At 41.4% G+C, this 15370-nt stretch overlaps 1 protein-coding gene across 2 annotated transcripts in view; it reads left to right on the forward strand.

Moving 5' to 3' along the window:
• Positions 1-15370, forward strand: part of LOC126348037 (uncharacterized) — a 226569-nt gene that overhangs the window by 202225 nt on the left and 8974 nt on the right. Inside the window, exons 8-9 of one of the 2 annotated variants that reach the window (XM_050002321.1) lie at positions 12003-12049; positions 12155-12281. In XM_050002321.1, coding sequence (XP_049858278.1) covers positions 12003-12049; positions 12155-12281 — 174 coding nt within the window. The remainder of the gene's footprint in view (positions 1-12002; positions 12050-12154; positions 12282-15370) is intronic. The other variant, XM_050002322.1, reaches the window with a different exon arrangement.

The raw sequence follows: 15370 nt of genomic DNA on the forward strand, positions 1-15370 counted from the left end.
CTATGGACAGAGGCCACAGTATACATCATGGGGTAATGGTGGGTAAAGATCATCCCACCAATCCAAATTAGGTTATTTGACCTTGTGGCCTAGGCTGATGCCGGGTTGCTCACTCAATAAGGAGAAGCAACAGTGTTGACATGCACAGTCACAGTTGTAGCATGTTGGACAAGTTGCATTGATGTGTGGTTGTGAAGCCACTGCATCGGGCTTCAGCCAGTTTCTAGAAAATTACAAAAGGCATTAAGTGCAGTGTCAGAGATCATTTATTTACACGTGATGGCACTGACATAATCCTTCATTGATGCAAGTTAATTTGACAAAGGTGTCAGTGATAAATATGTCAAGAATTATTGCATGAAAAACACTTCTTCATTTATATTTGAGTCCTTTCTTTGCCAACTTACACAGCAAAAGCTTGAGATTGTGAAGTTCCTCCTTTTGAGTCAAAGCTGGTAACCAAAATATCAGCAAGGTATGCAGCACAGTTTGGAATATCATGGGCAATAAAACTCTGGAGTGTGGAAAGGGCTGAAGAGATTTTGAAGGCAACCAATTATAAGAGTAGAGGCTATAGGTTGTATTGAGCACTAGTTAAGCTTGTGATGGTGCATCCAAGGAAATGTGAAGGTGCACCTCTACAGTTTATTTGATTTTAGTGACTGAGGTGCTGTGGCCTACTTTTGCAGAGCTCATTGGGGATCAGTTGAAGAAAAGTGTCCACTTCAGGTTGTGTGTTTATCTCACACTTTGAAGTCGCTACAATGTCTAAAGGTGCCATTGGGTTTGTGTACTGTACCAGTGGAATGGCTCATTGATTATGGGAAACAGGCATTAACACATCTTCATTAGGGAGCATTTCCAATTCTATTTTAGGATCTTACTTTTAGAGCCTGGGCACCAGGCAGTCTTTAGGAAATGTGGGGCAGCAGCCATTTAAAAGTGATGTGAGTTTCAAAATCAGCTGCCTACCCCAATCCTGAACAGATGATTTGAGCATGTAAAGTAGTTTAAGGCCCTTCAGGTTGCATGGGGTGCCCTGTTTCATGAACCTTAAATCCAAAGGTGGGGAAAGAATCCATTCTAAAAACATTGTCCAACCTAAGGTGAGTTACCACAAGAAGTCTTACTGGTTGATTGATTTGCTTGTAAGTCAATAAAACGAAGTTTTCCTATCAGGGTATCTGGTTATACCCGTAGGGCAAAGGATTTGTCATGGCTGTGTGCAGATGCAGCAACCCTAGTAGATTATTTAGGAAGGACACAGAACCCCAGGATTCAAGATTCACTCATAAGGTGTTTGCCAGTGAACACATAAGTACGTATATATTTGCTGGATTGCATCCAGAGAAATCTGCACTTCGGTATCACTCACTTAGTACTCTTCTATCATATCCTCCATCATATCTGTATCATAACTGTTAGAACAAATCTCTTGAATGTGCCCGTTTTTGCTGCATGTGTGGTGAAGGAAACAGTGTTTACAGTTGGATAATGACACTGCCATTACCCTTACCTGTGGCTACACGTGTGGTTATTTAATACATCGCTGGGAGCAGGTGAGGACCCTTGCTGTAGATGTCACAACATTCCTCATGATCAGTGACAGGGAGCTGACTGCTGTGATGTCTTCTTCTATCACAAACTAACTGTGGGGTATGTGGGCAGTTTCAATAGCTTGAGCTATTCACATTACTTCCATCAGAGATGGATTTGATAACCTCAGTGTGTAGTCCTTTACTTCTGAGCTGGTATTAAGACACACTATAATGCCCCTGATTGGTGTCCACATAATTCTGTCCACAAATCATTTGAAATTGCATTTTGTACTTATCCATGTAGATTGATAGCCTAACATCCATCAGATTCATTGGCTCCCTTTTTCTGCTCACGAACTTCTAACCTGGTTACAGTAACACGTTTCTCCATTGACAAATGTTCTTGCAGTAAAGAAAATAGTGTCTAGTTTCTGTAGTAGATGTCATCTTGCTCAACAGGAACATGGCCTTCTCAGTACTGAAAGTTGTAAAATACAGTATAATTATAAAGCCTATGAAGCATTAAAAAAGATACATTTACTGTAAGTGGCCTAAAAGGACATAATAAATGATAGAATATGTAAAATATAAACTCTCAAAGTTTTACAATGTTTATAAATGTGCTCTGTGTCCACACTTCATCATGCGGCACACGTCAATCAGTAGTACACTTCAACCCATAACTGGCTCATTATATGAGGAGTTACAATCAGGAAAACTGCTGTGATGCAGAGTCACAAGTCTTTGGGGTTCTGTGGTGGTTTCATTCTGTGGTGGAGCTGAAACCTAAATGCTATCCTTGATGCGACTCTGCAAGAAAAAATTGTGATGTGTCGATTCATACTATGGTAGCGACCGCCCAAGTAGTCAGGTCAGTGGCCATGAGACATCCTAGCCAAGAAATGGCAATGTCTCATTTAGGTAAGCTTGTACACAATTGTGCAGAAGTGGTGGTAGGCCTCTGGCCTTGTTGAAAGATGAAATCCTTGCTTTGAGTTTCAAGTTGCAGCATTTCGAGGTAGCTGAGACCATTGATAGTTCTCTCGGCAAAGAAGATGAGTCCAGAGAATGTCTTGTTGGACACAGCACACAACACATTAACTTTCTCAAAATCCGAGATGTGTGTGACAACTGCAGGTGAATTCTCTCTCTCCCATATGCATGTGCATTGTCATTTGACCTTTCCTGAAAGATGAAAAGATGCTTCAGCATTGAAGATTAATTTTCTTACATAGTTGTCATTTCCATGATGGTTCTGCATATCAGTGCTGAACTGCTGACTGTATAATTCACCATCATGGCCTGTGGCTTGCAGAAACTGCAATTTTTATGGTGTCACATTTAATGGCTTACAAAAGATTTTCCACACAGTTAGCAGAGGGATTTTCAGTTTTGCACTAGCTCAATGAGTAGTAGTGCAATGTCATCTCCCTTGCACAGTCCTCTGTCTCTTCTGATATCCCTGGTCGGCTTTACACAAAAACTGTTTTCTTGAGTTTCTTGTACCACCTCACTTTACTGGCTGTGTCTTGTGAAGCTTGCCACAGAAAGCTCTATGCATACTCACTAATCTGATTGGCAATGGCCAAAATCTAGCCCACAAATTGCTTTCTCTGCTTGATTCACTGTCATTTTTAACAGCTACAATTGGTGCTGGCCCTGTCACTGGTTTTCCAACTAACTTGTCAGCACTGTGCTAAAAAATCTTTGAGAGCTTGTCTTTTACATACTGTATTACTTGTTAAATATGTTTAGCCATTTATCTATACTGTTTTTTTAAAATGTTGCATGTACTGTATACTCACCCTGTATAACTGCAGTTGGCAGTGTTAAGTGTCCTATTCTTCAATTTGTTTGTTAAATTGTGGAAAACCTGTAACTATGAGTGATGCGGGAGATGTTCCTGCTACGTTCACTAACACTTTCACTATTCATAGTATAGCTGTGCACAATATAGTCTGCACAGTATTTATTAGTATTTGTTATAAATGTTTTATAGGTGAAAGACCACACTCTTGCTAATTACAAAAACATCCAAAATGTGATTTTCATGCATTGTAGGTCCCGAGTCATCACTATTTTTGTAAAAGTGAATTACAAATGCGCTAGTGAGGACTCACGTTGGTTTATTTACAAGAAGAGATATGTACAGATTGCTCCTTGGAAACAGTGCAAGCTAACTTAAGTCCATATTCCAAATAAAAATCCAGTCCACACAGTATCAAAATTCCAGCTTTGAGAAAGTCCAGACTATTAGGGTGTTGTTGTTGTGGTCTTCAGTCCTGAGACTGGTTTGATGCAGCTCTCCATGCTACTCTGTCCTGTGCAAGCTTCTTCATCTCCCAGTACCTACTGCAACCTACATCCTTCTGAATCTGCTTAGTGTATTCACCTCTTGGTCTCCCTCTACGATTTTTACCCTCCACGCTGCCCTCCAATGCTAAATTTGTGATCCCTTGATGCCTCAAAACATGTCCTACCAACCGATCCCTTCTTCTAGTCAAGTTGTGCCACAAACTTCTCTTCTCTGCAATCCCATTCAATACCTCATCATTAGTTACATGATCTATCCACCTTATCTTCAGCATTCTTCTGTAGCACCACATTTTGAAAGCTTCTATTCTTCTTCTTGTCCAAACTACACTCCTGGAAATTGAAATAAGAACACCGTGAATTCATTGTCCCAGGAAGGGGAAACTTTATTGACACATTCCTGGGGTCAGATACATCACATGATCACACTGACAGAACAACAGGCACATAGACACAGGCAACAGAGCATGCACAATGTCGGCACTAGTACAGTGTATATCCACCTTTCGCAGCAATGCAGGCTGCTATTCTCCCATGGAGACGATCGTAGAGATGCTGGATGTAGTCCTGTGGAACGGCTTGCCATGCCATTTCCACCTGGCGCCTCAGTTGGACCAGCGTTCGTGCTGGACGTGCAGACCGCGTGAGACGACGCTTCATCCAGTCCCAAACATGCTCAATGGGGGACAGATCCGGAGATCTTGCTGGCCAGGGTAGTTGACTTACACCTTCTAGAGCACGTTGGGTGGCACAGGATATATGCGGACGTGCATTGTCCTGTTGGAACAGCAAGTTCCCTTGCCGGTCTAGGAATGGTAGAATGATGGGTTCGATGACGGTTTGGATGTACTGTGCACTATTCAGTGTCCCCTCGACGATCACCAGAGGTGTACGGCCAGTGTAGGAGATCGCTCCCCACACCATGATGCCGGGTGTTGGCCCTGTGTGCCTCGGTCGTATGCAGTCCTGATTGTGGCGCTCACCTGCACGGCGCCAAACACGCATACGACCATCATTGGCACCAAGGCAGAAGCGACTCTTATCGCTGAAGACGACATGTCTCCATTCGTCCCTCCATTCATGCCTGTCACGACATCACTGGAGGCGGGCTGCACGATGTTGGGGCGTGAGCGGAAGACGGTCTAACGGTGTGCCCAGCTTCATGGAGACGGTTGCGAATGGTCCTCGGCGATACCCCAGGAGCAACAGTGTCCCTAATTTGCTGGGAAGTGGCGGTGCGATCCCCTACGGCACTGCGTAGGATCCTACGGTCTTGGCGTGCATCCATGCGTCGCTGCAGTCCGGTCCCAGGTCGACGGGCACGTGCACCTTCCGCCGACCACTGGCGACAACATCGATGTACTGTGGCGGTACGTCCACCCGGCCTCCCGCATGGCCACTATACGCCCTCGCTCAAAGTCCGTCAACTGCACATACGGTTCACGTCCACGCTGTCGCGGCATGCTACCAGTGTTAAAGACTGCAATGGAGCTCCGTATGCCACGGCAAACTGGCTGACACTGACGGCGTCGGTGCACAAATGCTGCGCAGCTAGCGCCATTTGACGGCCAACACCGCGGTTCCTGGTGTGTCCGCTGTGCGGTGTGTGTGATCATTGCTTGTACAGCCCTCTCGCAGTGTCCGGAGCAAGTATGGTGTGTCTGACACACCGGTGCCAATGTGTTCTTTTTTCCATTTCCAGGAGTGTATTTATAATCCATGTTTCACTTCCATACATGGCTACACTCCATACAAATACTTTCAGAAACGACTTTCTGATACATAAATCTATACTCGATGTTAACAAATTTCTCTTCTTCAGAAATGCTTTCCTTGCCATTGCCGGTCTTCATTTTATATCCTCTCTACTTCGACCATCATCAGTTATTTTACTTCCTAAATAGCAGAACTCCTTTACTACTTTAAGTGTCTCATTTCCTAATCTAATTCTTTCAGCATCATCCGATTTAATTTGACTACATTCCATTATCCTCGTTTTGCTTTTGTTGATGTTCATCTTATATCCTCCTTTCAAGACACTGTCCATTCTGTTTAACTGCTAATCCAGATCCTTTGCTGTATCTGACAGAATTACATGTCATCGGCAAACCTCAAAGTTTTTACTTCTTCTCCATGAATTTTAATACCTACACCGAATTTTTCTTTTGTTTCCTTTACTTCTTGCTCAATATACAGATTGAATAACATCGGGGAGAGGCTACAACCCTGTCTCACTCCTTTCCCAACCACTGCTTCCCTTTCATGCCCCTCGACTCGTATGACTGCCATCTGGTTTCTGTACAAATTGTAAATAGCCTTTCGTTCCCAGTATTTTACCCCTGCCACCTTCAGAATTGCCTCACGTGTTCCATTTCTATGGAATCCAAACTGATCCTCCCCGAGGTCCTCATCTACCAGTTTTTTCTTTCGTCTGTAAAGAATTTGCGTTGGTATTTTGCAGCTGTGACTTATTAAACTGATAGTTTGGTAATTTTCATATCTTTCAGCATCTGCTTTCTTTGGGATTGGAATTATTATATTCTTCTTGAAGTCTGAGGGTATTTCCCCTGTCTCATACATCTTGCTCACCAGCTGGTAGAGTTTTGTTATGACTGGCTCTCCCAAGGCCGTCATTAGTTGTAATGGAATGTTGTCTACTCCCTGGGCCTTGTTTCGACTCAGGTCTTTCAGTGCTCTGTCAAACTCTTCACGCAGTATCTTATCTCCCATTTCGTCTTCATCTACATCCTCTTCCATTTCCATAATATTGTCCTCAAGTACATCGCCCTTGTATAAACCCTCTATATACTCCTTCCACCTTTCTGCTTTCCCTTCTTTGCTTAGATCTGGGTTTCCATCTGAGCTCTTGATATCCATACAAGTGGTTCTCTTCTCTCCGAAGGTCTCTTTAATTTTCCTGTAGGCAGTATCTATCGTACCCCTAGTGAGATAAGCTTCTACATCCTTACATTTGTCCTCTAGCCATCCCTGCTTAGCCATTTTGCACTTCCTGTCGATCTCATTTTTGAGACGTTTGTATTCCTTTTTGCCTGCTTCATTTACTGCGTTTTTATATTTTCTCCTTTCATCAATTAAATTCAATATTTCTTCTGTTATCCAAGGATTTCTAGCAGCCCTCATCTTTTTACCTACTTTATTCTCTGCTGCCTTCACTACTTCATCCCTCAAAGCTACCCATTCTTCTTCTACTCTGTTTCTTTCCCCCATTCCTGTCAATTGTTCCCTTATGCTCTCCTTGAAACTCTGTACAACCTCTGGTTCTTTCAGCTTATCCAGATCCCATGTCCTTAAATTCCCACCTTTTTGCAGTTTCTTCAGTTTTAATCTACAGGTCACAACCAATAGATTGTGGTCAGAGTCCACATCTGCCCCTGGAAATGTCCTACAATTTAAAACCTGATTCTTAAATCTCTGTCTTACCATTATATAATCTATCTGATACCTTTTAGTATCTCGAGGATTCTTCCATGTATACAACCTTCTTTTATGATTCTTGAACCAAGTGTTAGCTATGATTAAGTTATGCTCTGTGCAAAATTCTACCAGACGGCTTCCTCTTTCATTTCTTAGCCCCAGTCCATATTCACCCACTATGTTTCATTCTCTCCCTTTTCCTACTGACGAATTCCAGTCACCCATGACTATTAAATTTTCGTCTCCCTTCACTACCTGAATAATTTCTTTTATCTCATCATATATTTCATCAATTTCTTCATCATCTGCAGAGCTAGTTGGCATATAAACTTGTACTACTGTAGTAGACATGGGCTTTGTGTCTATCATGGCCACAATAATACATTCACTATGCTGTTTGTAGTAGCTTACCCGCACTCCTCTTTTTTTTCTTCATTATAAACCTACTCCTGCATTACCCCTATTTGATTTTGTATTTATAACCCTGTATTCACTTGACCAAAAGTCTTGTTCCTACTGCCACCGAACTTCACTATTTCCCACTATATCTAACTTTAACCTATCCATTTCCCTTTTTAAATTTTCTAACCTACCTACCCGATTAAGGGGTCTGACATTCCACGCTCTGATCCGTAGAATGCCAGTTTTCTTTCTCCTGATAACGGTGTCGTCCTGAGTAGTCCCCGCCCGGAGATCCGAATGGGGGACTATTTTACCTCCGGAATATTTTATCCAAGAGGACGCCATCATCATTTAATCATACAGTAAAGCTGCATGTCCTCGGGAAAAATTATGGCTGTAGTTTCCCCTTGCTTTCAGCCGTTCGCAGTACCAGCACAGCAATGCCGTTTTGGTCAATCATACAGACTGTTGCCCCTGCAACTACTGAAAAGGCTGCTGCCCCTCTTCAGGTACCACATGTTTGTCCGGCCTCTCTACAGATACCCCTCCATTGTGGTTGCACCTACGGTACAGCCATCTGTATTGCTGAGGCACGCAAGCCTCCCCACCGAAGGGAAGGTCCATGGTTCATGGGGGGGGGGGGGGGGGGGGTGACTATTAGGGTAGGGTAACTGAAAGAAATACACAGTGATATGGACAGAAATGACACTTTTATTGAGAAACAATAATTACATGGAGGTACTGCTATTTATGATGGTGCCCTGGACATAACAAAAGATGGGACATGGTTCTTAATACAATGTGTGACCACCATGGACACCAGTGTATGCTCTGCAATGTGGTCCCTTGCTGATCACAAGGTTAATAAGGAGTTCTTATGAAAGGATATTCCGTTGCTCACCAGCGCAGTTGACAATTGCTGGATGGTAATTGATGTATGGGTGTAAGTGGATGTGCTGGAATATGTTTCTCCATCACAACACACATTTGCTCGATGGGATTTAAATGGGGGGGGGGGGGGGGGGGGGGGGGAGCGAGTGAGCAGGCTAGTTCATTTGCTGAAGCTCCTCCACCAGTACTGTTTGACGGGAGCATGCATTGTCATCCAAATATGAAGTCACCCATGAAAAAATGCACATTGGGAAGGATTGCAGTGTCACAATAATGTTGACCAATGACTATAATGTGTACAAAGATTTGGAGGTCAGTACACCCATGCAACATTATACTTCCTCACACCGTAACAGCCGGACCACAAAAATGATCATATTTGAAAATTTTCCTGGTGCATTGCATATTCTCACCTCTCCCCATAGGAAGGTGTAGTGGTACTGAAAGTACGAAAACTTGATGGTGGTATAGTGGCAATGGTGTACTGTGTACAGGAGCTCAGCCACCAACATTTACAACAGTTGATTGTATTTTGGATAATGTTGTGTTGCAACATTTTACTGGGCCACCTCAGGAATCTGCGAAGCAGGATGCACGTGAAAGCAGCGTAAACCAATTTGTGTATGATGAATTCTGAAGGCTACAAAGTGGAAAGTGTACATTTCAGGATTGCTGCAAACTACAAACGAGGACAACCTGGATCGAAGGGTGGAGTACTGTGAGTGGTTCAAAGGCATGCTTTGCGAGGAGGAACAGTTTGCAGTCATGTTGATCTAGTGTGACAAGGCACAATTCAAACTGAATGGTACTGTAAACTGCGACAATTGTGTGTACTGGGTGCCTGAAAATCCTCATATTCTTGTGGACAAGCATGTTAAGCTGCCAGTTGTTAATGTGTGGTGTTGTCTGTCATTGCGCAGTTTTATTGACCTGCTCTTCTTTGAAGGTACCATAACTGGTGAGGTGTATCTTCATATGCTACAAAGATCAATTTTACCGGCCACCTGAGAGATGTTTGGGAACGGAAGATTGTAGCTACAACAAGATGGCGCTCCACCACACTACCACAAAGGTGTCAGAGCCTATTTGGATGAAAATCTACCTGGATAATGGATAGGTCGAAAAGGAGCTGTTGAGTATTCACCATGGTCCCCAGACCCTACACATCTTGACTTCTACCTATGGGGGCCCTTGAAAAATGAAGTTCATCAACAGAAGCCAGCTACACTGTGAGAAACCATCGAGGCGTCATGTGCAGCTATCAAAACCGCAACACTGACAGCCGTAGTTCGGTCAACAGTTCTGTGGCATTGATATTGTTTGGGTGCTAATGGAGGTCACATAAAATAACCTTCTCCCTGTGCAAGAATTGTAATGATATGTCATTTCCTTCCACTAATATTGACTATCAAAGGGTGTGTACATTTTTCTGAACCCCTCTGTATACCACACCCTTGCAGCCACTGTGCCGCTGTGAAGCCTGAGATTGCGTGCCTTACAGTTCCGTTAAATATTGTTGCACTTGTACTCACTGTTTGCCCTTCTTGCCCGTTGGACAATGCAGTGATCATGTGCTGCTTTCTTGGGCCCTGGTAGGCTACATGCTCTTGTTCAGGCAGCAGTGCCTGTGGTTTGGAATGCTCCCCATACACATGGTACAATGTTCTGAGGAATACCAAACTCCTGGGCTGCACTCGTCACACTTCCTTAGACCACTTTCCAGATGGTTCTTTCCCATGTCAAGCCAGCTAAATGTTGTCTCCGGGGCATGTTGTAATGATGAACACCACCAAAATGCACTGTAACTGCTCACTGATTGACACACACTGCATTTTTCCATTCTTTCAACTGCCTCATGTTGTGGGACCAGCCCCATTTGGCACTTTAGTCACACTGATCTTGTGCTGTGTAATGTCCAGCTTTCTATAGATTACCGGGAAATGTCTGGCAATTTGCTCCTGTATTTTCATTAATTTCCACTTATGCTCATTCCACTCCAATTTGCACTCATGCTACTTTATATATCACATCCTTAGAGCAATGCATTATTTTGTTTTACTAGTTTTATGTTGTAGAAAGCATCTGCTGTTCTTGCTAGCAAAATAAAGAAATTTACCTTCATTTCAGTTGAAACTAATTGTCAGAGTCAGTTCGAGAACAAATTATCACACACGAGTGACTTATTGTTTGCAATCACTGTCCTCCTTTTCTGTCATATTGTTTCATACATGTCACTTTTCGCTACTGTGTTATGATTTGTGTACAAATCTTTCACATGAGTGCCCCTCTAAGCTTGGCACCTCAATAAGCTGGTAATAATTGTGATGTGTCCTGTATTGAAATCTTACAGCTGTGGCGGCTCTGGCGTCCCTTTCTAATTGGTGCTCCAAGCGGCAACTGTGTTGCTTTCGCCCTTAAAATGGCCTTGCTAATAGTGTTATATTGTTTTAGTCATAGTGATCCATTTCTAGACCATTCAGTAGCCAGTCATTTTCATGAACCTGTGAGCAGTTTTTTTTTTTGAGAACATGAGTTACACTAGAAATAGTTACAAACTGTTGTCACTGAAAATGGGGTCAGGATAGATTCATCAGAATACTACATTACTAAATAGTAAGGACATCAGAGTGAAGAAGAGAAGGAGAAAGAGAAAAAAATTTAAAGAGAATTTAAAGAAGAAAAAGGTGTCTGATAGAGTCTGTCAGTATAAGGAACATCTGTGTAATGTAACAAATGAAATTCAAGAATGAGAATAATTATTTTGTGAGAAAATATAGTAACAAAAACCAAGCCTGCGATAAATAATTGAATTGTTTAGTTTGAGATGTATTTAAGTTTCAACTATTGCATTTCATCAGTTTGATTCTCCATTTTACACTGTTCTTATTCAGAACAGCTGATAATAGATTATTCCCAATTCCAGCTTGATAATAGATTATTTCCAGTCCTAGCTTGCTAATGGATTATTCCCAATTCTGACTCATTTATGATGTTCTGGAAATCTAGCTCCTATATTTACATTTCTTTCATTATATTAATCTTTTGCCATTCCTATATATGCTATGTGTGACCATTTAATGTGTACTGCACACTGTTTAGATGACTGACAGTTTAATATGTTAAGCATGCAGGGAGGAGCTATTGTCCAGGATTTGATCTTTGTTGAATCACAAAGGTGTGCTTTTTGCGTATGCTATAAAGAAATGTATTTGGCCTTATTAGTGTTCTGTGGACCATGTGTAAACTCTGCTTCCCCACATTCAAAGTTGTCAGCATCTTAGGTGTTTTAATTGAACTGTAATATTCTTTTGTTTTACGCACATGGGTGACTTTAACTGAACAATAAGGTTCTTTTGATTTACACTTTTTTCTATTATCTTGTTAGGTCATTGTATGATTATGACAGTAATTTTCAATTTTCAGTGTCTGTGACGAAACCCAAGTTGTCCTGGAAGCGAACACTGGAATGGGTAAGTTCTCTTTGGTGCTAATGTGACTAGTATTTGTCTCTTTGGAGATTGTATGATGAATAATAGAATTTATTGTGCATATGCAAGCGTAGTTGTATCTTACAGGTGATAGTGGACGTGATAGGGTCCTTAGGCAAGAACTACAGCAACTCAAATGTGATAAATTCAAATTAACATGTGAACTTGAAGAAGCTTTGGCTACACGTAAAACTGCAGAAGAAAATGCTGAAAAGTAAGTAAAATATTGTGCTGAAACTCACTTATCAGTTATGAGAAAGCAGTCACTGGAATTTGTTTCCATTAAATCCAGAGGAGGAAGATACTTCAGAAATCAGTAACATCACAGTGATGTACACCGACATCACACAGTGTTTCATATATGTGCAGTGGGGTTTGGGTACTACTGCCACTACTTCGCTGCATTTGCTGACTATTTGAAGTACTAATTCAGATTCATATTGTCAATATTTAAGTATTTTAGAAGCGACTCTTAATAAGAGTAAACAAAAATCTCTGATACAGCTATTCAGTTCCAAAAAAGTAATTAATCTCCTGCACATACATTCCAAACTGGTAATCACAAGACAGCATTAAAATTAAATGGGAAGTCTCACTTTCTTACTTCGTATTGTGAGTGCAGGCTTAATGGCGGGTTTTTTTTTTTTTTTTTTTTTTTTTTTTTTAATATATAATAACAATGTGTATTAAAAATGGTACACCATCTTGTAAAATGTTTGACAGTTACAAAGTATATTGAAGACATTAGCAGTATTTGATTTCAGACCGATGTTTACCAGTGATATCTTTAGTAATGGCCTCGGCAAATATTCGGCAATAATAACAAATGATTGAAAGTTCGGTACATGTGTTCCAGTAAAATGTGAAACACAATATTTCAGCTGCTTTTAGTTGCACTATATAGGGATCAGTTTTTCCTGTTGCTTTCAAATGGTTAAAAAGATACTGATGCCCAAGTATTTTTACTTTGTTAAAAAATATTTCAACACTACCTCATTAAAAATGTTGGAATTAATCTTAGTACCTTTGGGCAATGAGTGATATCCTTTTTTGTAGTTTTTTGAAAACTATATTTTCCTTTGATGAGCTAGAGTAAAACACACACACACACACACACACACACACACACACACACACACACACACACACACACACACACACACACACACACAAATCCATGAGCGTGCGCCTATGACTATGCCCTATGTGATGCTGATTGGACGAACAGTGCCAATCTATTTTTTGGCAGGCAGACTGGTAGTGGTGAGAGTAGTGCCATGTGGGTTGAGTTTAGGGAGAGGGAGGCATAAGGTAGGAAGAAGGGCTAGGGTCAGGTGGCTAGTGGCTCGGAGGGAACCTGACTCTGGTCCCTCTCCCTCGATTTGTCAGCTAGTAATGCGGGAGGGAGGGATGGCACACATATGCACAGGCATGATTGTAGTGGTTGGTGGGAAGTGGCGCAAGTTGAAGTTGACATGAATTGGGTGGTACAGAGGAAGGGGAAACTATTGGGTGGAGATTGGGGGGACACTGGGTTACCTGAGATTGAAGCCAGGACAACTATAGGAGTGGAGTATGTGTTGTAAGGTTAACTCCCATCTGCTTGGATCAGAGAAGCTGGTGGTGGAGGGGAGGATCCAGATGGCGTGGGTCATGAAGCAGCCATTGAAATTGAGTGCATTATACTCAGCTGCTGGTTGTACCACAGGGTGGTCAACTTTGTCCTTAGCTACAGTTTAATGGTGATTCAGTGGTGACTATTCATCCTGGTGGACAGTTGGTTGCTAGTTGTATTGGCTTAAAAAACTGTGTAGTCTTTGCAGCAGGATTGGTATATGACATGGCTGCTTTTGCAGGTTGCCTGGCCTGGGATGGGGTAGGATAAGCCTGTGACAGGACTGGAGTAGGTGGTGCTGGGTGAGTGGATTGGGCATGCCTTGCTTCTTGGTCTGCCACATGGATATGTGGCAAGCAGCTGGGAGTGGGAGCATCATATGGATGGAGTAGGAAGTTGTGTAGGTTGGTTGGGAAGGATCTTGTATAGGATTTCCCTCATTTCAGGGCAGGATGAGAGATAATCAAAGCTCTGGTGAAGGACATGGTTCATTTTTTCCAGTCTCGGATGCTATTGGGTGGTGATGGGAGCACACCTTTGTAATTGATTATTGATGGTGTGTGAGGACATGGCATGGGAAATCTAAACATATTCCTGTACATAGGTCAATAAGACCTAGAAACAAGTGTAATTTTGTGCTTTGTTTGAATAATAAGTTTGTTCTAAAATTGGAACATTCTTTTTAAAAGATATTCATTTTGACTGATTGCAACATCATTAGGTGATAATTAAAAAAAATCAAAAAAATTTACTTTGCTGTAAGTGTAAAATATGTTGTTAAAAGTCTTTTCGAATTTTCAAAGATAGTTTGCATTTCCCCAATAAAGCCACATGAGAAAAATGGGGCTACGAGAGGAAGAATTAATAAACAACATAAAAAGTGAAACTTTTACTATAATGTTGTTTATGAAGTGATGTTTTATAATGTCACCGTAAATTTTTCAGATTATTCATGAGGTTTGGTCCTAATAGGTAGCACTGCACTTGTGTCAGAAAGTTAAGCATAATCAAGAAACGAGAACAGTGTATACCGATGGTTATAGTCAAGGTAAACTTCAACCACAGCAGAAGTGATGTACAATACTTTCAAAAACCTATATTTATATTGAGACCTCTGTAATGGGGGCATGGTTACATCTAACTATTGCATGTGCTTGCCTGTAACTAGCTATAATTGGCATTGAAGTTCCTGAGAAGAGGAAGTTCTGTCCAACTGTGCTACTGAAGTCACATATGGTTGCAATATTTCAGTTCTTGAAATTGTGGTGATAGCAGTATTTCTCCAAGCAACAACGATGATGTAGAGCTCTGTGTGCCAAGGTGTTACCATTCATCTTTCTAAGTTGACCAAATCTTCTTTGCCGGAAATTTACTCCAACTGTTGTCATTTCTGTTAATGTAACACCATCATATTTTCCCACTCAAATGCTGTCCTATAAGAACTGTACATGTCTATGTACAAGCTTTCCATGCAATTTAAAGTATTCAGTATTAAATGTCAGAATGGTGCTATAAAGAATTATCAAGGACATCATTCCAGAAATATTTTTGTGGAAAAGTTTGTCATCAATAATGGTTAACTATACAGAGATAGGAGACTTGGTGTGGTGTATTGTAATAAGATAAACTTTTAGGCTGTAATTTGATACAAAAGATTAGTTTATATGGTATATACACTGAAGAGCCAA

Source organism: Schistocerca gregaria, chromosome 1, assembly GCF_023897955.1.
Source record: "Schistocerca gregaria isolate iqSchGreg1 chromosome 1, iqSchGreg1.2, whole genome shotgun sequence".
NCBI classification, from domain to species: Eukaryota; Metazoa; Arthropoda; class Insecta; order Orthoptera; family Acrididae; genus Schistocerca; species Schistocerca gregaria.